The sequence below is a fragment of the Archocentrus centrarchus genome, chromosome 15, assembly GCF_007364275.1.
Source record: "Archocentrus centrarchus isolate MPI-CPG fArcCen1 chromosome 15, fArcCen1, whole genome shotgun sequence".
NCBI classification, from domain to species: domain Eukaryota; kingdom Metazoa; phylum Chordata; class Actinopteri; order Cichliformes; family Cichlidae; genus Archocentrus; species Archocentrus centrarchus.
The window spans coordinates 19,740,704-19,768,312 of NC_044360.1; the positions used below are offsets into that span (position 1 = coordinate 19,740,704).

The 27,609-nt window shown below is 38.9% G+C and overlaps 1 protein-coding gene across 1 annotated transcript in view; it reads right to left on the reverse strand.

Annotated features, from left to right (window-relative positions):
* eys (eyes shut homolog) overlaps window positions 1–27,609 on the reverse strand; it is a 163,820-nt gene that overhangs the window by 116,466 nt on the left and 19,745 nt on the right. Inside the window, exons 8-20 of the mRNA XM_030747697.1 lie at window positions 22,955–23,094; window positions 21,544–21,707; window positions 21,135–21,388; window positions 17,250–17,354; window positions 11,846–11,968; window positions 9,149–9,262; window positions 7,115–7,237; window positions 6,380–6,487; window positions 5,583–5,816; window positions 4,066–4,188; window positions 3,849–3,962; window positions 1,609–1,726; window positions 406–515 (exon numbers count right to left, since the gene is read on the reverse strand). Of these exons, the coding sequence (XP_030603557.1) occupies window positions 406–515; window positions 1,609–1,726; window positions 3,849–3,962; window positions 4,066–4,188; window positions 5,583–5,816; window positions 6,380–6,487; window positions 7,115–7,237; window positions 9,149–9,262; window positions 11,846–11,968; window positions 17,250–17,354; window positions 21,135–21,388; window positions 21,544–21,707; window positions 22,955–23,094 (1,830 nt within the window). The remainder of the gene's footprint in view (window positions 1–405; window positions 516–1,608; window positions 1,727–3,848; window positions 3,963–4,065; window positions 4,189–5,582; window positions 5,817–6,379; window positions 6,488–7,114; window positions 7,238–9,148; window positions 9,263–11,845; window positions 11,969–17,249; window positions 17,355–21,134; window positions 21,389–21,543; window positions 21,708–22,954; window positions 23,095–27,609) is intronic.

A 27,609-nucleotide genomic window follows, 5' to 3' on the forward strand; every position in this document is an offset into this window, starting at 1 on the left:
TTTGTGTTCTTGCAAAATCCCAGTTTTAGAAATGTATCTGTCAAAAAGTGTTGTGGTAGAGTCTTCTCTCTCTCTCTAGTTTTGCACTTTGGTAGCTGCTCGGTTAGTTTTAAGCATCAGAACAGCATGTTTATATTTTGGAAAAGATTATCATTAAGGTTAAAATACGCTAAGTTAAGAGTGAGACTGGTCTACGTGAGAATGAAGCCGTCACTTGGTTGGCGGAAGCATAGACTGTGGCTTATATCTGCCTAATTACTCAAGATTTCTTTATTTAACTACAGATTACAAATGAAGATGTACTAATTTTGTAGAGACACATGAAGTTAGTTTAGACAGGTGAAAATAATAGTATGTGAATTTAATTAACTTTGCTTTTGTCCCCATTCCCTCAGTGCTCATTACCTTTAAATGGAGCCACACACTGGCAAAAGTAATTACCAGGCTGGTCAATGCAAGTGGCTCCATTCTTGCAGGGAGATGAAGCACACTCATCAATGTCAAGTTCACATCTTCTACCTTTGACAGGAAAGAAGAGAAATTGATAAATATGTTATGTTGAAAAAGTGACTGACATAAACTTTTAGTAATTAAACTAATTAAAAAAAAGACCTTTTCTGTATTACTATCTATGCTGTAGCACATGTCCTTGCAGTTATTTATACCAATCTCTCATCTGAGTAAAAAGAAAACAATAAACTGAATTTCTTGGATAAGCAACATGCACCTGCAATATCTGGATTTGGGCAATTTTGGCATGAGGGAATGTTGCAGAACTTAATGCTACACACACACACACACACACACACACACACACACACACACACACACACACACACACACACACACACACACACACACACAGAACTAAATACAGCTATAATACCATAAAGGGCTTCCTATTGTGCTGCAGCGTGGTAGTTTGAGCAGCAAGAACATCTTCATTGTATTTTACACAAACATGCAAAAAAAAAAAAAAAGTTTTAAATGAATTCGCCTTAAGAATTTTAGAAAAAAGAGAAACCACCTCCTTCGTGAGCTTAAGATTTCACAGGATTCAGCACTGCACCACTTCTATTTTTGGTTCTTCACTGTGAATCCTGCTCTGTGAGAATTATTAGCAAATAGCTAGGAAACAGTTCAAAAGCCATTCTTGTGTTTGACCTTTAAGTTTGGATATCTTATCTGTCTGCAGTCCCTCGCAGTACCACATGCAAAGAAAAAAAATACTACAGGGTAAGAACATGAGTGCAAGTGTAAGAATGCTCTACTGACTGCTGCTGACTAAACATCACCATGTTAGCATCATAACCGTGTTACATTTAGCTCAAAGCACTGTTATACCTATGTACAACAAAGCAGAGGCATGGCCACGGCTGTAGATGCTTGTTGTAATTAAAAAATGTTAACATGTTTAAATGGTGCTGAGTGTGAAATATATATATATAACACATACACACATGCTCAGTGTTGGAGGTTGTTTTTTTTTTTTCCCCTGTCTGTACCGGAAAATGATACACAAAAAGAATAATGAGTAAGTCCATATCTTCATGTATGTGTAGGATGTCATCAGCACATCACAGAAACATTCACTTTAAGTGCATTCACTTGCCTGTAAAGCCAGACACGCAGAGACATCCATAGCCTTGAACTAGGTCAACACAAGTGGCATTGTGCAGGCAGGGAGAGGATATGCACTCGTCTATGTTGACTTCACAGTAGATGCCTAAAATAACAAAAAAACAGCAAGGATCACAAAGTGCCATATTGCAAATTTGATTTTATGACTTCAGCATGTCTGAAGTATGTGTTTCACTGGCTTCTGCAGTTACATCTATATACATTTACACCATCCATTCTCTTCCGCTTATCCAGTTCAGGGTCACAGAGGTCTGGAGCCTTTCCCAGGTGCCATAGGGCGAGAGGCAGGGTACACCCCGGACAGGTTGCCAGCCTGTCGCAGGGCCAACACAGAGAGACCAACAACCATTCACACCTATGGGCAATTTAGAGTCACCAATTAATCTAACCCCACTAAGTGCACGTCCTTGGACTGTGGAAGGAAGATGGAATACCTGAAAAGAACCCACACGGACACGGGGAGAACATGCAAACTGCACACAGAAAGAGCCCGGCCAGATGGCAGATTCATAAAATGTGTTATCTTATCATGTCTATATATTTGCATTAGCAAGCAGTTGAACAGGTGTACCTAATAAAGTGACTGATGTGTGTGTGCTTTTACATATAAACTTCATACACTATTCTCTTGGTGTTCGGTCCTTGTTTTTTTTTTTTTTTTGCTGAAAAATACAGAGCAGATTAGCAGCAAACTAACCAAGCAGCAAGATGATTTTTTTTCTTCACTATCACTGTTTCACACATTTTGTCTCTGTAAGCTTTAGAGGAGGCTGTTACATAGTGTGAAATGCCAAAGTGATAACGGGTCTTTGAATTACACCAACATTCCATGTAATTACAGTGTACTGTTTGTGCTGCACTTGTAACACTGCAAACAATAGAGCTTGTTTTTTAACCTCATCGCCTCCCTTGTGCATGTGTTCTAAAGAATTGCATGAGGTTAAGTGTTAGCACATTGGGTTACTCTTGCAGCCCATACTGATGGTCAGTTCTCCCAACAATAACAATCTCACTGATCCTTCTTTAACACTGTGGGGACATCCAAAGTTTTAATTAGTCCAGTAATTAATGCTTTGTGTTATTAAAACAGGTTGGCTTGGAGATATGTTATTATATGATATTCTATTTTGGTGAAGAAAAAAAAAAACAATTGCAGACAATAACGCTTTTCAAGTTCCATGAAATGTTAAGATCAAAGACAGGATAGCTTTTAGATTCTATGTAGATAAACGTGGATATATCTTATGAGTTTATGAACCCCTTATTATGCTAATGACACCATCAAACAAACAGTTCTACTTTGCACAGATGCATAAATTAATTGGTGAAAATTTTGATGGCAGTATTGAAGCTCGCAGATGGATAAACACCCTCTGAAAATGAACACGACATTTTTATTACCTATAATTAGTACGAGTGCAGCTGACTAAAAGCAAAACTACCCTTGTTTATTTTACTCAACTTCAGGCACACCCTGAAGCACCAAATCAAAAGATATTTGTTTCCAAAAAAATTCTAAAATTACATTTACAGCCAGAGAATTATCTACATGTTTAGTACTGCAATTTGCACTTTCTGTGTTACGTGTAGTTTCAGGAACCATACTACAAGAGCTGTGGTTTTAACACTTTAAATACAGTGAGTGAAACTTCAGAAGCACCATATCCAGCCTCAAGTCTGTTAAGGTGCACTTTAAAATGATTTTCACAGTTCAGCTGTGGGAAAAAAATAAAAATCTCTTAACTCTTTGATTTTTCTAGAAATCAGATCACAAATCAAACTACTGTTTAATGTATATTTTAAAAGATACATTTTAAAGAAGCTGTTAATCTATAGTCATGTGGGGTTGATGTTTGAAAAGTTCAGTGTGACATGATTTTTGATTGATTAGGTGAAAACTCAAGAAAAGAAGTATTTATTGTTGCACTTATCATTCTGGCACTGTGTTGATATTTTATTCTGATGGGGAAAAAAAAGGAACTTCTAAATAAATTTTGAGTGTTGCACTAACACCAAATTACATAATATTTGGACATTTTGTTAAAACCCAAATGTGTAGTCATCAGGTAAAGAACAACTAGTCCTGATTTGGATAACATTTTAAAAATCGACATTTTCCAGTTATTTCAAGTAAAACCTAGTCAGTATTATTTACATAAGTCACACACAGACGCTTGAGCAGTCATGGTAAGACGCATATAAAGTACCTGTGATCCCAGGAGGACACTGACAGGTGAATGAGTTGAGCTCATCTATGCAGGAGCCTCCATTTCGACAAGGCTGGCTGAGACATTCATTCACTTCAATCTCACAGTTATTTCCTAAGAAAATATAAAAGAAGCGCAGCATGCTGACAAATTGCTTCTGTGCATAAAATGCCCACTTTAACTCACAAAGAATAACTTCAAGACAGCTTTCACTTACCAATAAATCCAGGTGCACAGAAGCAATTGTAGCCATTCAGAGTGTCTTTACAAATACTCAGGACTCCACACGGCTCTTTTTCACAGTCATCAATGTTTATCTCACAAAACTGGCCTTTTAATCCTGTGGAAAGAGGGCAAAATGTTCAAATGTTTTGCATGGCATTTCTTTAAAGGAATCCCTTTAGGATGTTTTATAGCATACCCTTTTTGTAATATCTCTAACAGTTATACGGTTTGTCATTTATAATTGGAGAAAATGACAAAATATACATTTAGTGTTTTTATTCATGAAAAACAACAATTTAAATGGCTTGTATGGAAACATACAGAAGCCATAAAATAAAACAATGTATTTGTGCACAGATTTCATTGTGCAAGGTTGCACATGCACACATAAGCAACACAAGTTGATAGCATAAAAAAAAAAAAAAAAAAAACAGTACCCACAATGGTTTAGAAGAAGAAGAGTGCAAGGCAGCAAATGTTGACAACAGTGCAGGTTTTAGCCCCCCCCTGCCTTTACTGGATAGCACAACAGTGAAGAGCAGACAGAAAGCCACGCAAGCAAAGGGCTGCGGGTCGGACTCGAACCCTGGCTGCTCCCTTTCAGTCCTAAGGCACACGGTCGCCTGCTCACTCTCTGAGCTAATCTGGCACCCAAAGCACACTTTTTAACCATAAAATCAACACGCATTAAAAATTAAAGATGTTTGTCATGGACATGTTTGGTTCGAGGCTTTTTATAACAAATTTTCTTCTGTTCTTTTCAACTGATCTGCTGGTTTTCCTTTTAAATATAAACAGCACAGTTTTTACTGGTGATGAACACTCAGTTCCTTACACACTGATCACTTCAAGCTAAAAAAGAACTTCTTAGAGAAGGAAATTACTCATTTTGGCCGTTATAGGTGCATGGCAGTTAATTTCTAATGAAATCATTTTTTTGTATTTCTAAACAGTTTACAAAGATAGTCCTATGTTATTAACATTTAACATTTTACTAAGTACACCAATTAGCTGTGTAATCAGTGCCACTATTGTTAAGCACCACAATCAACTGTGGTTACATAGGTGATTGCGGTACTTACAGGTAATTGTGAATAATAAAAAAAAAAGTCAATAGTACAGGTCACATTTTTTTATTAAATAGAAATTAAGTAATGACTGCAATTTGTGATTTAAATGTTTAATGTATTAATAATGAACCAGCTTACTCATATTTTACCAAAGAACTACACTGCTAAAGGAAGACTTGTGGAGGTTACGTGGGCAAAGAGGAATCCTAAACGTCATCACTGCTTTGAAGTCAGCTCACAACCTGATGAACTGAGCCCTGACTTACACATTTCATAAGACTGTTACGTGTTGTTGCTTAAGGCCAAAGAGATTAGACTCCCACAGAGAAGAAAGCTGAACGAGTGAAAGGCTCAAACTGGGAGTGTGTCTGCTATATACATGATTCATTCAAGGAAATGCTGCCATCTGAAACAAGCCCCTGCTGAGTGATGAACCCACCTGGTAAACAATCACACTTGAACCCTCCTGATAGATCGACACACGGTGAACCATGTTGACACAGGCCATCAACACAGTGGTTTATAGGTGTTTTGCAGTGCCGCCCAGTGTACCCATGTTGACACACACATCTATAAGTATTTTCCAGCTTTTCACACAGAATAGTCCCCTCGGGGTCACAAGGATTTGACACACATTGGCTTACAGATGAGGAGCAATCTTTGCCAAGGTATCCTGTAAAAAGGTGGGATCAAAGACGTGATTGATGCCATGTGCCGTGTACAGTAAACGTTTCCACATCTGCCAAAAATCGTGGATTGCGATTTCATGTAAATATCTCGTTTGCCAGCGTTTCTAGTCCTTGTTGATTTACATAATTCACCCAGTCACTGTATAAATCACTAAAACCAAGGAGAGACTTCAGAAATAGCCTAAAACCAACAGTAAACACAGTGGTGTGAGGCTTTGTGCACATGTGCTTCTAATGGCATTCACTTAGAGGTAAAAGCTGTGTTGCTCCACAACAGACAGCAACACTAATACATTTTAATATGCATTAATGACTGAAGTTACTAAAGGGATCACACGTATAATTAAGCAAATGTGACACACATTGTGGTTATATTGATTAAATAGCTTAATACTTTTTTAAAAATCAAACCCACTGTTCAGCATTTCTAGATTAATGACAGGAGCAGTGACTAAAGAACAAGTGCTATGTTTGATCCATATATCAAAACAGCTATTAAATACATCTATGCCACTCTACTGTGTAAAAACTCTACTGTATTTAATACCTAGTGGGCAAATACACTGCATTTCCCCAGACAAGTTGTAGGAGCAGGTCCCTCCATTTTTGCAGAAGTCTGATGTACATGTAGAGTCAGACAGAGAACAGTTTTTATCTGAAAGGTAAACAGTGTTAACAAGATTGTTAATTCATCAAGATAATGCCACACTAAGGGAAAACAACAGCACTGGAAACATAAAGACATCTCTCAACATGGTGACATAGAAATGAGGAAAAACCCATTAACGTGAGATATGTGTGTTTAGTAATGAAGTCAGTAGGGGAGATACTGCTGTATAATTGCCATATCTTTGTACTTTTAGTGTCTATCAAATTTCTTCTGACTTCCAAAAGCACACAGTTTGAAACATATATGAGTTAGAATGAAAGTTCTATTAATATTCTAATAAATAAAACAAAATGAACAGTTAGTTAAGGAAATTACCTAAAGTAATTTAAATGGTTGCACTTTGACAAATCCAAGTATACTGTAAATATTTTGGTGCTTACAGGATAAAGTGCCACTTTTGGATTTCTGTAACCCAGGTGCCAGATGTAGATACATTTATCCTATATTCACTCTACACAGGAGAAATCAAGACTTTTTCAATCTTAATTAGCTGCACTCTTATTAGTAAATTAGCAAAGCGGGACATTTTAATGGTTATCACTGCTTAACATTCATTGATCTAGGCTATATTCATCAAGGCCTCTTATGAAAAAGATAACACAGATAACTTACCAGCAAAGCCCGAAGGACAGAGGCACTCATAGTCTGCAACCAGGTCAATACATGTGGAGTTATTGGTGCAGTGTCCATGGACACATTCATCATAGCTGATTTCACAGTTCAGCCCCTTAAGTCCTGTATGAAAAGAAAAGGGAAAAAAATCTCACATCAGAGATTTGGTGTGTTAATGTCAGTAAACACCAGACTTGAAAAGATGCTAATTACTATTAAATTACACCCCAAAGCAATTTATTGCTTTCATCAAATTTTGCATGACTTTTTCACTGCAAGGCCATCACAAGTTAACAAGGTTGGATAATACACTGCGCCACAGTCTGTACTTGAGGAAATAAGTTGTGGTTTTTTTTCATACTGTGTGCTTACCTGATTATTATTATTTTAATACTGAGTTATCTCAATACATTTGATATTTTAAAAATAAAAGGTTAAAGTCATCATGTAAAAGTGAATGCTGCCAGTTTCTGACATTTTAGTCCCTCATAAATATATTCCACCGTGTGGTCACGCTACAAAATGACTATCATTAGCACTGTCACACATTGCAGCTACAGGAGGCCCATGACTAATGCTTGGCTATCAGCACCATCGGTGCAGGTCAAATTCTCATCATTTCTCAAACTGACCATGGAACCAATTTCCACCTCTCTCCAAGTCATAAAATTTGACAATTATCCTGACTTCATTAAAAATGCATAACAGCCTTCACCCACAATCACGGATTAATCAGAGGTATGTCTCACAGGTAAGATGTCAACTGGACCAAGAAATTACAGGAAAAATAGGTGCGATTTATTTCTTTTACACTAATGGCACAAGTGACAATTTCTGATAGAATGATTTTATGTGATCCGAGAAATCCAAGCAAATACGTGCTAATCTTGAACTGCAAACCAGGAGATATAAGAAAATGTGTAACTGAAAATCATCCCGAGCAAAGCTAGCAATCAGCCTTGTACTATATGAGTAAAGCACCTCTTGGCGAGAGTACTTTACATAGATTTTAATTCAAAGCAGCAAGTATACTGATTGAATTCTGCGCTTTGCTTCATCTCAGTTTGGACAAAATTCTATTAACTCTCATATCAAATAAGATGGGCAACAATAATCTTACGCAGTTGTGCTGGAATTGAGTCCTTGTACATTCCACGGAGGCCCGTGTGTCTAATACTATTTATCTCATTTTTGTTCAGGACAGATTAAACATATCTAAGAGTCTGTACTGAAGGCAACACGCAAGAATCTCTCTGTTCACTTGAAAGCAATGACCTTACTGAATGTACTGAACATTCTTCTGACATACTAAATTTTTTGTTTGGTGTTTTTTTTGAGCAGGGGAGAGGAATCTGGGGGATGGTTCAATTCATGCATTAATGAGCTCATAAGATGACAATTTTGGAGAAACTGTTGAAAGGTAGAAATATCTGTTGTAATTACTGAAATGATTCAAAATATAATAAACTGTTACAGAGGTCTTAGTGACAAGAAATTCCTTTTTTGATTCCTAAGATTAAAACCGATGTGCTTATCAATTTTAAAGTAAAATTCTGGCTTGGCTACTTCAAAAAAAATGCAGAAGAAATGATAAAATCATTTTTTCCCTTATGATTCTTTACCACATTCAAGTGTGTATAAGTAATATAATAGTAGTATAAAAGTATAATTCCTTACAGTAAGCATCAATCTAAATATACAAATCTGCATGACCGAAGATTTTTTTTTTTTTTTTTTGTCTTCAGGATACCTTTATAAGAGTTTTCCTTATAGCAAAAACTAAAAAGCCTTCATGATTCGACTTGCAGCTGCAGTGGAAATAAGTCAATGTCTTGCCCATTTATCCTTAGAAATACAAGAAAAGACTTCCAAATGGAAAAAAGAAAAAAGCGATAAAGTGTTTCTGGATAGTTTTTTCATTTAAACCACGGTTATAACTTCAGGGCTGCAACTGGTTGACTGCCCACTTAAAAACCAACAAAGTCTGAATTAGCTATATTAGCTTGACTATTGGGACATATAATTGCAACTTACCCTCTGAGCACAAGCACTGATACATGCCAATGCCATCCACGCAAATACCGCCATTCTGACATGGGTTTGACTCACACTCATTAAGATTGACTTCGCAAAATGACCCTCCAAACCCTGCAGCATATGTAGAAAGAAAAAAAAAAAAAAAGTGTTATTGGAATTCTTTTCGCCTGGTTTCATTTCTCAGTCAATTAGGATCAGCATGACTTTGTTTTCACAAACAAAAGCTGGTTTTCAAAGCTCGTATTGATTCAAAGAGCTTGCTGGGCACATGCAGACTCAGCTCACTGGATCATTTAATCATGTTTAATAAGAGGCAGTCGTTGCCCTTCTGATTTATTATATTAAACAAGCCAAATCCAGTGATTTTTAAGATCAAAGTCAATCAATGCACAAAGAGCACCACATAAAACAAATAACATGCATCAGCGCACACATGTAAGCACACTCACACAGGCCATTAGAGAGAGGAAACACGCCAGTGTTTTAAGCACATTATTTCTGGTGCCACACAACTTGTGTGGGGGTTAATGTCACACGTATCTATCATAAAGTAGTTGTTTCAATGTGCACACACAGTTAGCCAAGCATCAGCGCCTGAAGATGCCCTTCACAATTAGGAATTTGGTAAAGATTAATAGAATAGGAATAGTCACACAATCTGTCTTTCCTGCAGAAAAAGAAGTTTTCCTGCACTAGCGGGGTTTTAACAAACAAAAACCGAAGAAAATGAGAAGCACACCGAGAGCACAAACTCATTCTCTCGGCAGTATTTACTTGAAAGAGAATACTATTGTATTTGGTATATATCCATTTTCTTTTCTTTGTTCTTTTTAAATGTACTTTAAGAAGTTTGTAGTGCAGTAAAAACAAGTGCAAAGTGCAGGCTTTTGTCATTTGCCCTTTTGAAACCCATTTTAATATACTTGACATCATTTTGAGTACAATTACTTTTTATCTATGTGGATTCATTTTCTTTCTCTTAATACTTTCTTTAAAGATAGAACACATTCTGCAGTCAACGTGAAAGAAAGGCAGATGTGACGTGTAAAAGTGAGGTCAGAGGTCAAATGTGACATGATATTTGGATGCAAACTGTAATGTGATATTTATAATCCCCATATACAAGCACTATTCCCTAAATGTTGCCAATACAAAAAAGGCAATAAAATTTTAAGCAGAGTTTTAAAGATAGAAGACATTTTATGTATGTTTGACCTTATTTGACCTTGAAGAAGAGGTCAGAGGTCCAAAGTAATGTGATATTTAGAATCCTCATATATCATTCCTTATAAGCCTGTATGCCAACACAAACAAACAGTAAGTTTTAATAAATAGCTCGATATACCATTATTATCACTTGGCCTTCAGATTAATCTGCTGACCTTAAAGAAGAGGTCAGAGGTTAAATGTGACATGATATTTTAAATCTGAATATGTTACAGCACACTTGTAAGAATCATAGTTTCTAATGTTTTCTTTTTTTTTTTTTTGTTAATTTTTGATCAATAAATCATTACGTTGACCTTGAAGACCTTGGTGAATGTAAGCCAAAATTTAATGAATTGTTAACATGACTCCACTTCACACCCCTGCATAATTTTAGCAGAATTCATTCAAAACTTTTCAAGCTATCATTTTACAGACCGTACCAAAAACATCTCCTTGGCGGAGGTAAAACCAATTGTCTCTTTTTACAAACCTGAGTCAAGTAATTTTATAGCAGAAAGTCTTCCACAGGAAATTGTTCCCTTAATAAAATGCTAATACAAAGTGAAACATTTCCCAATCAAATTTTATCTATATACAAATTACACAAGATTTTACATGCAAAATCTGCCAATCTGAGTTCATTCTCAGACCATGGATGGATGTGCTTTAGAGTATGTATTAAATACTAGTTCAAAAAATTTGGCAGCATGAGATAGTCAGTACAGTGAAGCGGGTATGAGTAGCATATTTTATAACACCTTAGGCTGTAAAGCATTAGATAGCATGGAGGATGCCAAGACTGTAGACCTGAAATATCGAAACAAAACAGCATCTCACAGCTTGCCCTTGAGAAGTGTTCTGGGGAGAGCAGCTAGCCACAGGTTGCTTGCATTTACATAAGGAATCACTCACAATCCTTCACTGTGACATCTGCCAAGCATAAATGCAACAGGGGTAATGAAGTTACGGTTATTGATTAGGTTACATGAACTTTTATGTAACAAGCATTCATTTGCAGAGATTGTAGAGCTGCTGCGGACTAGTGCCAGCTGAATTATGACCAGTATGGCTAGCAAATGTTTATTATTCCAAGTACCCTAACTGCATCCAGGAAAAAACCTGCAATGTGTGCCATGTGTACTCACACAGTACTATACTCACACTGACACTACTGACTCGCAAGTCTCTGAAGCCTGTATAACCCTGGCAAGCTTCAGAGTATCTTAGAGATCAAGCCCCTTCCACTTACTCTTGTCTTATCCCTGTCACTTCTGGCAGCAACATGCTGTGATAATACTGTCATCCGCATTGGAAGGGAATCCAAAAGATCTGACTGACACGCAAACAAAATTATGGGTTCTTTTTGAAGGAATCGTGACATTAATCTGTGCAAATCACATTGTGTGAGCCAGTAAGCAGGCAAAAACACAATGATTCTCACTGTTTCAATGTGCTTACTTTCAACCTGTTAAAAGTCTTGCTCACCTCTTTCACACGTGCAAGAGAAATCCTGGCCATCCTCGGTCTCAGTGCATATTAATGTATGCTCGCTGCACATTCCAAATGTGCAAAGGTCAATATCCACAGAGCAATCCTTCCCCTTGAACCCTGAAATTAAGTTAACAAAGCAAAAATAAAATCAGCAAAAACCTTGGGAATCAAGCCACAAGGAATGAATACATAAACACACAGAATGCAACACACCTTTATGGCTGGATGTTTTATTAGATAAAGGCAGCTTTTATTTAGCAGATTAATGAAGGTATTGATTTTTCTCCTTGCAATCTACCTGCTATGCAGTATGCTAATTGAGTGAATCATTGACAGGGACCTACCATACCGGACTGATCTATATCACATTATCTACCCTTAAACATGCACATCTGCATGTCACTGATAGTTACCTGTGTCAATGTCTACTGTTGCAAATAAATCATAGATTGTGTGATGTTACACATTATGCATTTCCAAAAATAGATAAAGATGACTGGGAAGAATCTTCAAATGGATCACCTTTCAATATGGGCCCAGCACATAACAGGGAGTAATATCGAGTAATACGGTGTCGCTAACAGATAAACGTATTACCTCGTGCACCAAGGAAGAGTGCACTCTTCTCGTATCTCCATCACAATTACCCGTGTGACGCTGCCATCAGTTCTGTTGGATGGTGTGATACATTTAGCTCTAAGTGGACTTCACTTTCTTTACAATGTAACCTGAATCCAGACCAGCTTACTTTCCACCAACACATCTGTCTAGATATTTGATGACCTTCCAACTACCCTTTTCCCATCAAATTATGTATTGCCTTGGCTAGTTAATGGACAGCTATTGCCTCCAACAGAGTGTTTCAGAAGTGTTTAATAACCAATTGTGCATGCAGTTCACTCTGAGGTTAATGTTGCATGAAGGAATGTCACATTTACAGTGTCACCATCTCCAAGTGGGACTCCACTATCTGACACCTACTAGTGGCTCAGTCTGCAGATAAAAAAAAGAGAGAGAGAGAGAATGTGTTTTTTTCCCCTGATTTCAAAATTCACACCCACAAGATATCCTATATTCTATTAAACGTGAATTTACATAGGGTAGTTTATCACCTCAATCATACCAGTTTTGTTTTTGGCCTTCATTAATGATCTGCATGTTAGGTAACATGATACACTACAAATTGTGCTGGCTTGCCACTTTATTAGGTATACCTGTTCAACTGCTCATTAAAAGAAATATCTAATCACCCAGTCAATTACGTGGCAGCAATAGGCATGTAGACATGGTCAAGAAGACCTGCTGAAGCTCATACTGAATATCAGAAAAAATGTGATTTAAGTGACTGGCAAGTTTGTCAGTCCCAGATGGGTGGAGTATTTCACAAACTGCTGATGTACTGGGATTTCCTGCACAACCATGTCTATGGATAAAGCTCCAAAAAAGAGAAAACATCTGGTCAGCAGCAGTTCTCTTGGTGAAAATGCCTTGTTGATTCAAGAGGTCAGACAAGAATGGCCAGACTGCATCAATAGGACAGGCAACAGTAACCCAAATAACCACTCATTAGAACCAAGGTGTGCAGAAGAGCATCTCTGAACACACAACACATTGGCAGAATGGCTACAGCAGCAGAAGACCACAATGGGTGCCACTGTTGCCAGCTAAGAACAGGAAATCTTTTCAATTCAACAGCCTGAGTAGTGTAGCTGATCACACCCGTTCCTTTATAGTCACAGTCTTTTCAAAATGGTTTCTTGAACATGACAATGAGTTCACTGTACTCAAATGCCATCCACACTCACCAGATCTCAATCTAATAGACCATTTTTGGGATGTGGTGAAACAGGAGATTCACATCATGGATGTGCAGCCAACAAATCTGCAGCAACTGCGTGATGCTATCATGTCAATATGGCCCAAAATCTATGAGGAATCTTTTCTTGTTGAATCTGTGCCGCAAAGAACTAAGGCAACTCTGAAGGCAAAAGAGGGTCCAGCCTGGTATTAGCAAACCTAATAAAGTGGCCACTGAGTGCATACAGATTTCAAGTCAGGTAATCAAAGGCAACTAACTGCATTCGTATGAATTACCATCACAAAACACAAAACAGTAACAACATTTCTTGATTTTGAGGAAAATCAGTTTAAGTCTTGTACACTGATCAAAAAAATAAAGGTAACACTTAAACAACACAATATAACTCGAAGTAAATCAAACTTCTGTGAAATCAAACTGTCCACTTAGGAAGCAACACTGATTGACAATCAATTTCGCATGCTGTTGTGTAAATGGAATAGACAACAGGTGGAAATTATTGGCAATTAGCAAGACACACTCAATAAAGGAGTGGTTCTGCAGGTGGGGACCACAGACCACTTCTCAGTACCTATGCTTTCTGGCTTATGTTTTGGTCACTTTTGAATGTTGGTGGTGCTTTCACACTCGTGGTAGCATGAGACGGACTCTACAACCCACGCAAGTGGCTCAGGTAATGCAGCTCATCCAGGATGGCACATCAGTAGGAGCTGTGGCAAGACGGTTTGCTGTGTCTGTCAGCGTAGTGTCCAGAGGCTGGAGGTGCTACCAGGAGACAGGCCAGTACACCAGGAGACGTGGAGGAGGCTGTAGGAGGGCAACAACCCAGCAGCAGGACCGAAACCTCTGCCTATGTGCAAGGAGGAACAGGAGGAGCACTGCCAGAGCCCTACAAAATGACCTCCAGCAGGCCACAAATGAGCATGTGTCTGCACAAACGGTTAGAAACTGACTCCATGAGGATGGTATGAGGGCCCGACGTCCACAGATGGGGGTTGTGCTCACAGCCCAACACCGTGCAGGACGCTTGGCATTTGCCAGAGAACACCAGGATTGGTGAATTCGCCACTGGCGCCCTGTGCTCTTCACAGATGAAAGCAGGTTCACACTGAGCACATGTGACTGATGTGACAGAGTCTGGAGATGCCATGGAGAGCGATCTGCTGCCTGCAACATCCTTCAGCATGACCGGTTTGGCAGTGGGTCAGTAATGGTGTGGGGTGGCATTTCTTTGGAGTGCCGCACAGCCCTACATGTGCTTGCCAGAGGTAGCATGACTGCCATTAGGTACCGAGATGAGATCCTCAGACCCCCTTGTGAGACCATAAGCTGGTGCGGTTGGCCCTGGGTTCCTCCTAATGCAGGACAATGCTAGACCTCATGTGGCTGGAGTGTGTCAGCAGTTCCTGCAAGATGAAGGCATTGAAACTATGGACTGGCCCGCCCATTCCCCAGACCTGAATCCGATTGAGCACATCTGGGACATCATGTCTCGCTCCATCCACCAACGTCACTTTGCACCACAGACTGTCCAGGAGTTGGCGGATGCTTTAGTCCAGGTCTGGGAGGAGATCCCTCAGGAGACCATCCGCCATCTCATCAGGAGCATGCCCAGGCGTTGTAGGGAGGTCATACAGGCATGTGGAGGCAACACACAATACTGAGCCTCATTTTGACTTGTTTTAAGGACATTACATCAAAGTTGGATCGGCCTGTAGTGTGTTTTTCCACTTTAATTTTGTGTGTGACTCTAAATCCAGGCCTCCATCGGTTAATAAATTTGATTTCCATTGATGATTTTTGTGTGATTTTGTTGTCAGCACATTCAACTTTGTACAGAACAAAGTATTCAATATTCAATGAGAATATTTCATTCATTCAGATCTAGGATGTGTTACTTGAGTGTTCCCTTTATTTTTTTGAGCAGTGTATATTTACAAATTAGCTAATTTTACAGATTTTATGATTGAGTAATCCTTTTAAATTTTGCCATATTTTTGTGAAATTTGATGCATAAATTGTTTGGACAAAATGGTTAAAAAGTCAATGTGATATTACAATATTATCCTGGTATTTCTTCTTAACTGAAATATAATATTTAAAGAATGTGGGAAGTCACTGTTTTAAACAAGTAACATTATGAATTTAAATCTACTATCTTCAGAGAACTTGGATATCCCCCAGGAAATACAGCTGCTATCAACAAATGAACACAGCTGTCAATCAGTGTGTGTGTGTGTGTGTGTGTGTGTGTATGTGTGTGTGTGTGTGTGTGTGTGTGTGTGTGTGTGTGTGTGTGTGTGTGTCTGTTTACAGATCCAGATGCAGATTAAACTTTTTTTCTGTCACTAAAACAAGCAACCTTGACTGAACAATCCTTCCAAGTTCTCTAATCTATTTCTGTTTCATAAATATTTTAAATAAAATACTGCCACACGATACAAGTAATGCCTGCATATTTGAGTGAATATTTATCTAATTAAATTTCTGAAATGATAAAGTGATCAAAAGCACCTGTCTATAAATCTGTCAATGAAATTATAACCATAATGGAACCATTACTCACACATCGGTGTTCTGTTTTTGTCAAAATCTAATTTGAGAAAAAGGCAGAAAATAATAGGATCAGATTACTTTCAGTGATGCATTTTTTACATCCATAAAGTCGTAAAATACCCAATGTAACAGGTGCTGTTACAGTTTACTTTTAATAACTTCTACTATATCTGTGTTGATTTATTGCACAGTGGGATATTTGGTTGAAAAACTAAAACTTCATATAGAATGAGCAGTTTAAGTCATACACAGATCACACAAAACAAATGGCAGTTCTGTACAGCTCTTCTGCCTTTGTATATGTTAAGAAAAAAAATGTAGCAAAGCCCGACCCCAGAGTGTATTTCCATGTCCCATCAACACCTATGCTTTGTGGAATTTATTTTTCAAATATTTGTCTGTAACTCCTGTGGATTGTGACTGTTTGTAATTCAGTGTGACATTGGACTTGTGATGCCAAGTGGCCTGCCGGTGGGATTCTGACATGTGCAATCAAGTAGTGAATCAGTATTTTGTTACCACTGCTCACAAAGGAAGGCAACACCTCCCTCTATTATGGCTTGATTGGACCCTTTCTATAACATTTGTTATATAAAAAAATGTTATAAATAAATCCAGTCAATACAGATACATTTCTGTAACATGACAAAAGAGCAAGCTGACAACTACAGAAGCTGAATGGCAGCATATGTGGAATGTGAATCAGTGTTTACCAAGATTGGAAAAGCAATATCTTTTTTATTGGTTTACTGGCAATCAGCTTTAACCCTGATTGTAAATAGTAAATTGTAAAAAAGGTTGTTTTTTCCTAACCCTAAGCTATACCAATTTATTGCTAGTTGCCTCAAGTAGAACCTTTTTTAAAGCATGCATTCAAACTTTCAAAAGACCCTTATAAATTAATCTATGATATCTTTGCAAGAAACACACTTTTCACCTATTCCCATGGTACCCTATACAGAAAATGAATAGCATCATATTTTTGTAAACATGCTTAGTTACACACATGCAGATGGTACTAACCAGTGGGACAGTGACAAATGTAGTCATTTATCAGATCCATACATGATCCTCCATTTAGACAAGGCTGCGACCAACAATCGTTTACATTCTCAGAGCAGGTCCTTCCTGCAGGATAAAAGAGGGGAAAAAATATAGGGAAAAAATAAATAAACAAATATGCATCTACCCCAGATGTGTCTGTCAGGTTGCCAGTTTAATAATTATTTTAGTGAAGTCCAATAAGTGACTCATACCTCTAACAAGAACAACATTCAGAACATATGCAGTACAAATTTTTGCTTATTGTCCTCAAATCACATCGATAAACCGGCACCTGGTTTATTGAAGATGTGATTTTATTTCATGAGGCAGCTGATTATTTCTGATTGTAGAGGCTCAAAATGTGATTGAATGATTATGTGTTCAGCATGTTGCTGCTTGCGTGTATGCATGAATGCTGCAGCCCCGGTTTTAGTATCCTCAGGGCAAGAGTTAGGAAGGGAATTGATTAAAGATTTTTACTGACAAATTTAAAGCTCCGCCAGGTCTGGCCTCTGGCAATATTTCAGACCTCTTAGTTCATCATGAGCCAGAGAGCTCAGAGAACTAACAGCCCGACATCCTCGGGCACTGCTCATCTATCTGCACTGCTGTCTATACCAAAGGTAATTGTATTTTCACCATCATGACCCCATACACTGGCAAGAACTCCATTAATCATGTACTGTAAGGTACTCACATAATTAAGGAATATGCTGATTGTAGCTCCTCACACATTGTATACTACAAATGTTATACCTGGTTTAATACTAAACCAGACACCAGTAGTAGTCAAATTACCTGCTTACGATAACGCTTCACCACTGTTGACTCATTCACATCACTTTTGACTCAGATTGGTCATGTTAATGTTGTGTGTAAGTAACAGAAGTAACAGCAACAAGTGGAGGCCACTGACATTTTTTCCCTCCTCATCTTTTCAGTTTTTTTCACTAGTTTTGCATTTGGCTAGGGTCATTGTCACTACTGGTAGCATGGGGCCATACCTGGACCCTACAGAGGTTGCACAGGTAGTCCAACTCCTCCAGGATGGCACATCAATAAGTGCCATTGCCAGAAGGTTTGCTGTGTCTTCAAGCACAGTTTCAAGAGCATGGAGGTGATTCCAGGAGACAGGCAGTTACTCTAGGAGAGCTAGACGGGGCCATAGAAGGTCCTTAAGCCATCAGCAGGACCAATATCAAGATGAGCACTGCCAAAGCCCTACAAAATGACCTCAAGCAGGCCACTGGTGTGAATGTCTTTATCCCCCAAAAAATTAAATAAATAAATATCAGAATCAGACTTCATGAGGGTGGCCTGAGGGCCCGACTTCCTCTAATAGGCCCTGTGCTCACTGCCCGGGACTGTGGAGCCAAATTGCCGTTTGCCATAGAATACCAGAATTGGTAGGTCCACTACTGGTACCCTGTGTTTTTCACAGATGAGAGCAGGTTCACCCTGAGCACATGTGGCAGACGTAAAAGGGTCTGGAGAAGCCATGAAGAATGCCTGTAACATTGTTCAGCATGACTGGTTTGGTGGTGGGTCAGTGATGGTCTGGGGAATGCAGAGCCCGCTACAGACTAAGCAACAGCACCGTGACTGCCGTTAGGCACTGGGATGAAATCACTGGACCCACTGTCAGACCCTACACTGGAGAAGTGGGTCCTGGGTTCCTCCTGGAACACGACAATGTCCGGGCTCATACACACAGTTCCTGGAGGATGAAGGAATTGATATCATTGACTGACCCACGCTCGCCTGACCTAAATCCAATAGAACACCTCTGGAACAGGGATATTTTGATCCATCCAGCACTGCCAGGTTCCACCTCAGACTGTCCAGGATCTCACTGATGCCCTGTTCGAGATCTGGGAGGAGAACCCCCCAGGACACCAACTGTTGTCTCATTAGGAACATGCCCTGACATTTTCAGGCATTTATACAACCATACAAGCTTGAGTTGCTGCAATGAAATTTCAGCAAAATGGACTAGCTTGTGTGTGTGTATAGGTTGTGATTTGTGGAAAAAACAGAGGTGATGTATACTCTTATTATTTTTTTATTACTGCTGTCAATTTAATATTTATAAAATAATGACAAACTTCAACTAAATAAGTTCGTAACATCAACATATAACCACAGATGCAATATTTTCAGTCTCTTCCTCTTTAGATGCAGGCGATCCAAACAAATGTCAAACTTGATGCAGTGACTGACGGTCAGGTTAAGGTTGATGTTTTCACACAGGAGTGTGGCTGCTCGTCTCTATTGACCTATCACAGCAGCTGCACCATCAGTTGCAAAGCCAATAAGCCATGCACATAACATTTCTTCAGAGACCCCTTAACAGCAAGGGTTTCTAACTGCAGCATATGAGGCAGCAGCCCCAGTGCACAAGTGTAATTCAGCAACTTGAAATAAGAAGCTACAAATCTCTCCTTTGTAGCGAATTCTGATGTAGGTCATCAGGCATGTGTTTGACACTCAGTAAGGATATTTCTAGATTTTTTTTTTTTGGTGAGGCTCCTGTGAAATCTCACTCTGAATCCTTTTTGTTTCTGTTACTTAGCTAAGACAGATTTTCAGTCTGTGGTGATTGGTGGTATAATGAAGAGTTGTAATGGAACAGGATCCATCTGGGAAAAAAAGTACGCTCCCCTCCAAAAGTATTGGAGCAGTGAGGCCAATCCCTGTAATTTTACTGTACAGTAAAAATAAAAGGATTGGCCTCACTGTTCCAATACATTTGAGGGGAGAGTACTTTAGCAGAAGCAGGAAGATGTAGACCATATACAGATAAAGCCATATGAATGAAAAAAAAAATAAAAAAAATAAGAGGACTTAAAGCAGAAGATTTGACAGTTTGCTGGTCTGGGTCATTCAGGTGTGTGCTAACAAAAAGTTACATGAGTGATTATTTGATTGATTGATTCTTTTCTTTTTCAGTCATTCAGTTGCAGATTTGCTGGTCTGCTTGCGATCGCTGTCCTGCTGTTTGCACGAGCCAATTTTAGTCAAGCTTTAGCTGTTGGACAGATGGTCTCACATTTGCCTCCAGAATACTTTCGTATACAGAGGAGTTTATGGTCAACTCAATGACTAGCAGGTCCCATGACTGCCCATGACTGCAAAACAAGCTGAAAACATCACCACCCCACCCCACCACCACCCTGCTAACAGTTGGTATGGCGCGTTTGTGCTGAAATGTTGTTTTTGGTTTTCACTGTGCATCAGGATATTGTTCAAGAAGACTTTTAGTTTGTACAGATGCAACTTTGCAGAACTAAAATGTGCTGCTATGTTATTTTTGGAGAGAAGAGGCTTTCTCCTGGCAAGCCTTCCAAACAAGCCATACATCTTCAGTCTTTTTCTACAGTAGTTGTACAGCAATGAACGCCAGCATTTAACATGCTAACTGAGGCCTCTTGATTTTTTTTGCAGTTTCTCTGAGCATTGCACAGAAGATTGCGGCATTGTGTTAATGCACATCTGAATGGTACAATACAGCAAACTGCCAAAGCGTCTGTTTTTATAGAGGTGCTCACGCTTAATCAAATAGCATCTGGCTGCTGCTTACCCTCTTAATTTCTATGGAAGCAGTAAGGTTGCACTTAGTTTTTCACAGGACTGCATAGTCCTGAAAAAAAAATTTTTAACACTACTGTACATAAAATTTCACTGCACTCCTCAATTGCTTTACTCATTACAAATAATGATGAACTTCCTTTTTAAATGCTCGATATTTTAGGTTTACCAATTTAAAATCTGAACATTAAAACCTGCTCCAAAACCTCATATTCCTGTGGCTGTTACTACTAATGACTGTAAACAGCATTGCATTCACATTGAATGGTCCCATACCCTCAAATCCTGGGGGACAGTTGCATCGATAATCACCGATTAGGTCCACACAGGTGGCGCCATTTAAACAGGGGAAGCTGTGGCACTCATTTGTTTCCACTTCGCAAAGCAGTCCTTCGAATCCAAGCATGCAACGGCAGGTGAAGTTATACTGCTGGTCTAAGCAAACACCATGTTCGGAGCAGCAGTGGTCAACACAGTAATCAATGTCCTCTTCACAGTAGATGCCTGTGTATCCTCTAGGACAAAGGCAGCTAGGAACAGATCAAAGAGAATCTCTTAATACTGTATAGAGTAAGAAGAATTCTTTCAAGCCTGAAGGGAAAGAACAGTAAATGTCACACCTTTTACAATCATTGACATTCTGGTGCCAGAACAGCCCCAAGACCATCAAGATTTGAACACTAACCTGTAACCATCAATCTCATCCACACAAGTGCCTCCATTTTGACACCAATGTTCAATACATTCGTTGACATTTACGCGGCAGTCCTGACCAGACCAGCCGCGGGTACAGATGCATCGGTAGGCATTGGTGTTATTTAACACACAGCGTCCTCCGTTGGCACAAGGCTGTTGATTGAATATAAATGTGTTAGATGCATATCTCATGAAAGCAGACATGATGTTTCATGTGCAAAAAAGAAACTCTTTCATTTTGTACGATATTTTAAATTGGCCTGAGCTGAATCAGATTAAAAAAAATGTAATCATCTTTTTACAGTGAAACCTCTAATCATTTCTTGCTACTGGATTCCTGAAAATGAGCTTCATTACAACCACATGACAGTCATGAATACTGATTCATGCTTTATACTGGGGGTCACTCGGGATTCCATGTAGCATCTCTTCCATGTAACATGTCTTACAAGACAAGATCAATGGTCACTGAGGGCTAAATTTCCCAAGAGCTTTTTGTATGGAAAAAGCTACACCTGCTAGCAGGTGGATGCATATATGCCACCAGGGAGAACAAAGGGGCAGAGGAAGAGCTTGCTTGTGCAAAGGTCTATAATGCAGACATCATGGCTTTTCTGTACAAGGGCCAGCACAAGCATTGCTACACAGTGAGTGATCATCTCCATCTGTTATCTGAAGTAGTTTCTCTGTTCAGGTTTGGCAGCATTAAAAACAAAACAAAACACATGCATAACATACACATACAAACATACACATTCAAATCAGGTGGCTGAGGCCTTTTCAGTTCTACAAATGTGCCCACATTGTCCATGCCAAACAGAATCCCAAAATCCTAACAAAGACAATTCCAGCTTTGTTTTCCATCCCCACAACTGCTTATGTTTTGTATATGGGAAGCTGCATTAAACCAAAAGACCAAAAATATTTACTACATTGTATTGTACTGTGTATTGACTGAATGTAGTATAATTTCTCAGGTCATAGGCCAGAATATATTGACTAATTTTTAGCATTTTGCTGTTTTTGTGTTTCATAAAGTGTAAAATTAAGTTAAGAATTTAATACAACTTTCTTCCCATTAGAACTGACTGATATTGTGCCGCTTCAGTGTCAGATGATTTCTGCAATTATGGATTATCATTCTGTGTCAATCTTCTTGTGGGGCTTATGTTTATCCCTGTTTATAAAAGAAAACTGTTATAAAAGATTATTCAATATTTCATAAAAAAAAAAAAAGATACTGAATATTTGATACCTTCTCACACATGTTCTAAATATTATAATTTAGTTTGCAGTGATATTTTGCAGAGCTAGATCCAAAACTTTATCTAACTTTAAAAAAACACAACAAAAATTCCACATTTTATAACCTATAACAGAGCTTTTCTTTTTTTACACACCTGAAGGTGTTGAAGACACGGTACACTGCAGGTGTATTCAAACCCAACAGGGAGATCCAAACACTGAGTCTTTGGTGGACAAGTATTGTTGGACAGAGCACAAGCATCTATGTCAACTTCACATCTCTTTCCATGAAAACCTGCAAGAAAAGATTTAACACATGTAATCTGACTCATGCAATAATGGACCAGCAAAAAAAGAAAATCTGAAATCAGTGCCACAAGTCTATGTCTAATTTATGTCATGGGACCAGGCCTGCTCCTCTATATATTCAAGAAACAAGGGCAAAACTGACCCAATTGTGGGTCAGCTGGAGGATTGGCCCCATTTTGAAGCACAGCCGATGATGCTCAGTGTCCTCCACCCCCCAGCTGCCTTCTGAATTTTTAATTTAAACCTGAACAGGCAAACACTAGTATTGCGCTTTTCATCTCCTCCTTCTTCTTGCTCTTTTGGGAGTATCGTATATCTGTATACTGTACTTTGTGGCTGATAAAAAGGGTTATTGTATCATGGCACACAGTTTCTGTTTTTTTTTTCTACAAGAAAACCTTTGTTGAGTAATAAGGAATAGTATCTGATGTTTGCTGTGAAAGATGATACACTTGTCATACCCTTTAGATATGTTTTAGGCGAGTGAATACTGAATTACTTTGACATCATACACATATTGTTGGTAAGGAAATATGTATTATTGTGTTTAAACATTATAATATATTCAAAAAAGGTCACAGTTACAGTGCCTTATAATTTCAGCCATGTAATAAGACTTTTCTTAGTGCTCTGGTCCAGCAGCCTGTGGGCTATTTTCTCACATGGCAGAACTCCCTTCACCATAAGAAGATGCAGCAGATGAGGCACATGAGTGGAAGAGGCTTAGGTTTACTGAGATAACAGATGAGATTTAGCAGCAACGCTGGAAAGCCAGGGTTTGCCCTGTGGAATTTCGTTACCATGGATCTGCGGCCACATCTAGTACCAGTTTATTCAGGGAGTTAGGGATTCATGATCAGGGATTATGGCTGGCTGCAGAGGCAGTTTCAGAGACTGCAGAAAAGAGCAACTAATGGCACTGGCGAAAAAGACAAGACAACAGCTTGTGTGCAAAGTATGGATAACTCATATTAAAAATAGGAGATAGAGGAAAATATCCGTGTTACGTAAGCTGTTAAACAACACTATAGCAGCTCTGTAATCATCTTACATGTTTAAGAGCTTTTTGGATTAGGTCTACAATGTGCAATATTGACATACTTTTGATATCAACAGCAAAAGGGGAATTATGGCTATCAGAGGCAGGTACTTTAACCATGTATGTCCGTAAATATTCAGACAGGGCAGCGTAGATGGGTACAATCTTGCCCCGTGCTCGGAGCAGGTGTAACGGGGGTGGCAAATGATAACTGTTGAGCTCTCTAGGGTGTCATGGGTCTAATTCAACTTGACATCTGTGATGGGAGGTTCCCACTCAGTAAGAAGAATGACATAACCATCAGCCCGTCCCCTTTCTCCTCATATACCACAGTAGTCCCAAAAAAGGAATAGTCATGTTTGAAAATGGTAGAGAAAAACACATACACCGGCTTTTATTAAATTATTAAGATCACCAGCGTGGTTCAAAAGAGACACCTTTTATTAACATAATTTGAATATCCTTTAAATGTTAAAACTGAGAGGCAGCAATTTTACCTTTTATAGTAACCTGTGAAGCAATAATTTGATTGACAAAATTCTAATACCAATAATAATCTAATTAATATTGTACACTCACTGGCCACCATGTTAGTTACATTTTGCTTTACTGGGTTGGACCCCTTTTTGCCTTCAGAACTGCCTTAATTCTTTATGGCATAGATTCACAAGGTGCTACACATTTCTCTGAGATTTTGGGCCATTATGACATGATAGCATCACGCAGCTGGATTGAGATCTGATGACTGTGGAGACCACTTGAGAACAGTGAACTCATAGTCATGAGTTCCTGCAGGAAGCAGCCATCAGTAGATGGGTATGATGTGGTCATAAAGGGATGGATATGGCCAGCAACAATAGGCTGTGGTATTTAAATGACACTCAAAGCGTGCTAAGAGAATATCCCCCACACATTACACTGTGCTGTTTATGCAAAATTCTACCAAACCCATCTCACAGCAGAAATTGAGACTCATCAAACCAGGCAAGAGGTTCCTGGTCTTAGCTGACAGGAGTGGCACCCAGTGTGGTCTTCTGCTGCTGTACTGTAGCTCATCAGCTTCCAAGTTTAATGTGTTTTCAGAGAAGCTCTTTTGCATACCTTGGTTGTAACGAGTGGTTATTTGAGTTACTCTAGCCTTCCTATCGGCTTGAAGCAGTCTGGTCATTCTCCTCTCACCTCTGGCATCAATGAGGCATTTCCACCCAGAGAACTGCTGCTCACTGGATATTTTCTCATTTTTGGACCATTCTCTGTAAACCCTACAGATGCTTGTGTGGGAAAATCCCAGTAGATCAGCAGTTTCTGAAATACTCAGGCCAGCCCATTTGGCACCAACGGTGCCACATTCAAAGTCACTTAAACCACCTTTTTTTCCCCATTCTGATGTTCAGTTTGAACTTCAGCGGGCTGTTTTGACCATATCTACATGCCTAAATGCAAAGCTGCTGACTGTTAGATATTAAATTCGATATTTCTGTCAACAAACATTTGAACAGGTGTATCTAATGAAGTGGCTGTTGAGTGTAATACAAAACATTTTATGGTTTGGGTATGTGGTTATATTTATGATGTAAGTGTGCTACAACCTATACCAGCATCAAATTCCGCTAGCTTGTGTGTGGTCATTTTTTTTAAAAAAAAGTCTGAAAAGGTCTTCTGTCCCCCAACACCTCTAACAGAATAACCAGTGTAGGAAATGGATGAATGAATAATACTCCAAGCTACTGTATCATTCACAGTCTTGGACTATGGGGAATTGTACCTTTGATACTTCAAGGACTGGCATAGTTCATCAGTTGCTAAAAATACAATGCCACCTCTGAATGTCACCTTAAATAGTGGCTCTAATGTGGCTTGCTTCAGCAACTGATGAGGCGAACAGATTCTGTGACCTGTATGTCATTAACACTGGTGTTGTGCTTTAATGTCTAATTGAACAAGAGCGAACAAACAGAGTTTCATTACCAAGAGTGTTACATTTCCCTCAAGAGTGTACAGCATTAGCTGAGACCAAAAGCTAAAAATAACAGCAGCAAATTCTTGCGAGAAAAACATCACCTGGATACAAAGATGCTCTGCCCACCATGTCTTGGGTCTCTACATGCAGTGAAATGTTCCAGTAAAGTGGGCAAAAGCAACTGCCAGACACAGAAACTGTGCTGTGCCAACAACAGAGAGCTCCCATGAGTTGTCCATCAGTTACCACTCAGTGAATGTAAATTCAGACTCAGCCGGTGAGGCACAATAAGCAATTACAGAAAAATTATATTAATGTGAATTTCAGAGTATAATATTTGAGCAATGTAGTTCCATTCATGCGCTCTGGCAATGAGCTCAGTCATTTTTCTCAGCTGTCAATCACAGGCCAAGAGTGTAAACTGATACTGCAAATAAGGTGACAAAGATGCTGGCTGTGCCTTGTTTCTTGTATCTAGCACAGTTGAGCATGTTGTGATCAGTAGCGTGCTGTGAATAGTATAAACAAGTAGATTAATACAATAAAAACAAAGCACATAGGAATAAAAACACAGAAAAACAAGAATATTTTAGTAATCAGAATAAAACTAAAAAAAATGTGATTCATGTGATAAATTAAGTCATGCTGACTCATTTCTTTGGTTTGGATGTGTCTCAGTGTAGGGACCCTGCTGGCAAAAGCTAATCACCTTTGGTTTCCAGGTAAGCTCCCTAGAGGGGCATAGAGCCCCCATAGGGGTGAGGTTGGGGGTACAGGTAAAGTGAAACAAGGCTGAATGAAAATAATGTATGCAAGTATAAACAACAACAACAAACAAGAATTTGCTGATGCTGTTGTGACAACCTTTTTTCCTACAACCTTTTAATATGGATCTTTTTCATTGTTAATGATTAGAGCCCAATGCTGATATTAGCTAGCTGTGATACATCGGTTTCTGCATTTTTAATGGCCAACAAATGAGAATTAAAAAGATAAAGAAGAGATGGGAGAAGTTCCCTTCAACCATATTATGAGTGTTGATGATGCATAGTTTGTCCACCAGAAGGCAAATTCCCTGTTGGCAACACTTGCCAGAAACACAACAACCAGCTGATCTGAGCAGAGCACAAATGAGTAATCCACGACTTCTTGTGACAATAAGCCAAGTTTATTTTTAAACTGTATTGCCATACAATCTTAATAAAGACTCATAAATAGCAACACATAACAAATGTTAGGGAAATCTGTTTATCTTTAAAGTTAGACAGAAATAAATATTGGCCAATACATACATACATACATACATCAACTCACCCATTTTCTTCTGCTAATCTGGGGCCAGGTCATGGGGGCAGCAGCCTAAGCAGAGAAACCCAGACCTCCCTCTCCCCAACCACCAGCTTATTTTGGGGGAACATAGAGGCATTACCAGGCCAGCTGAGAGATATAAACTCTCCAGCGTGTTCTGGGTGTGCCCCGGGGCCTCCTCCCAGTAGGACAAG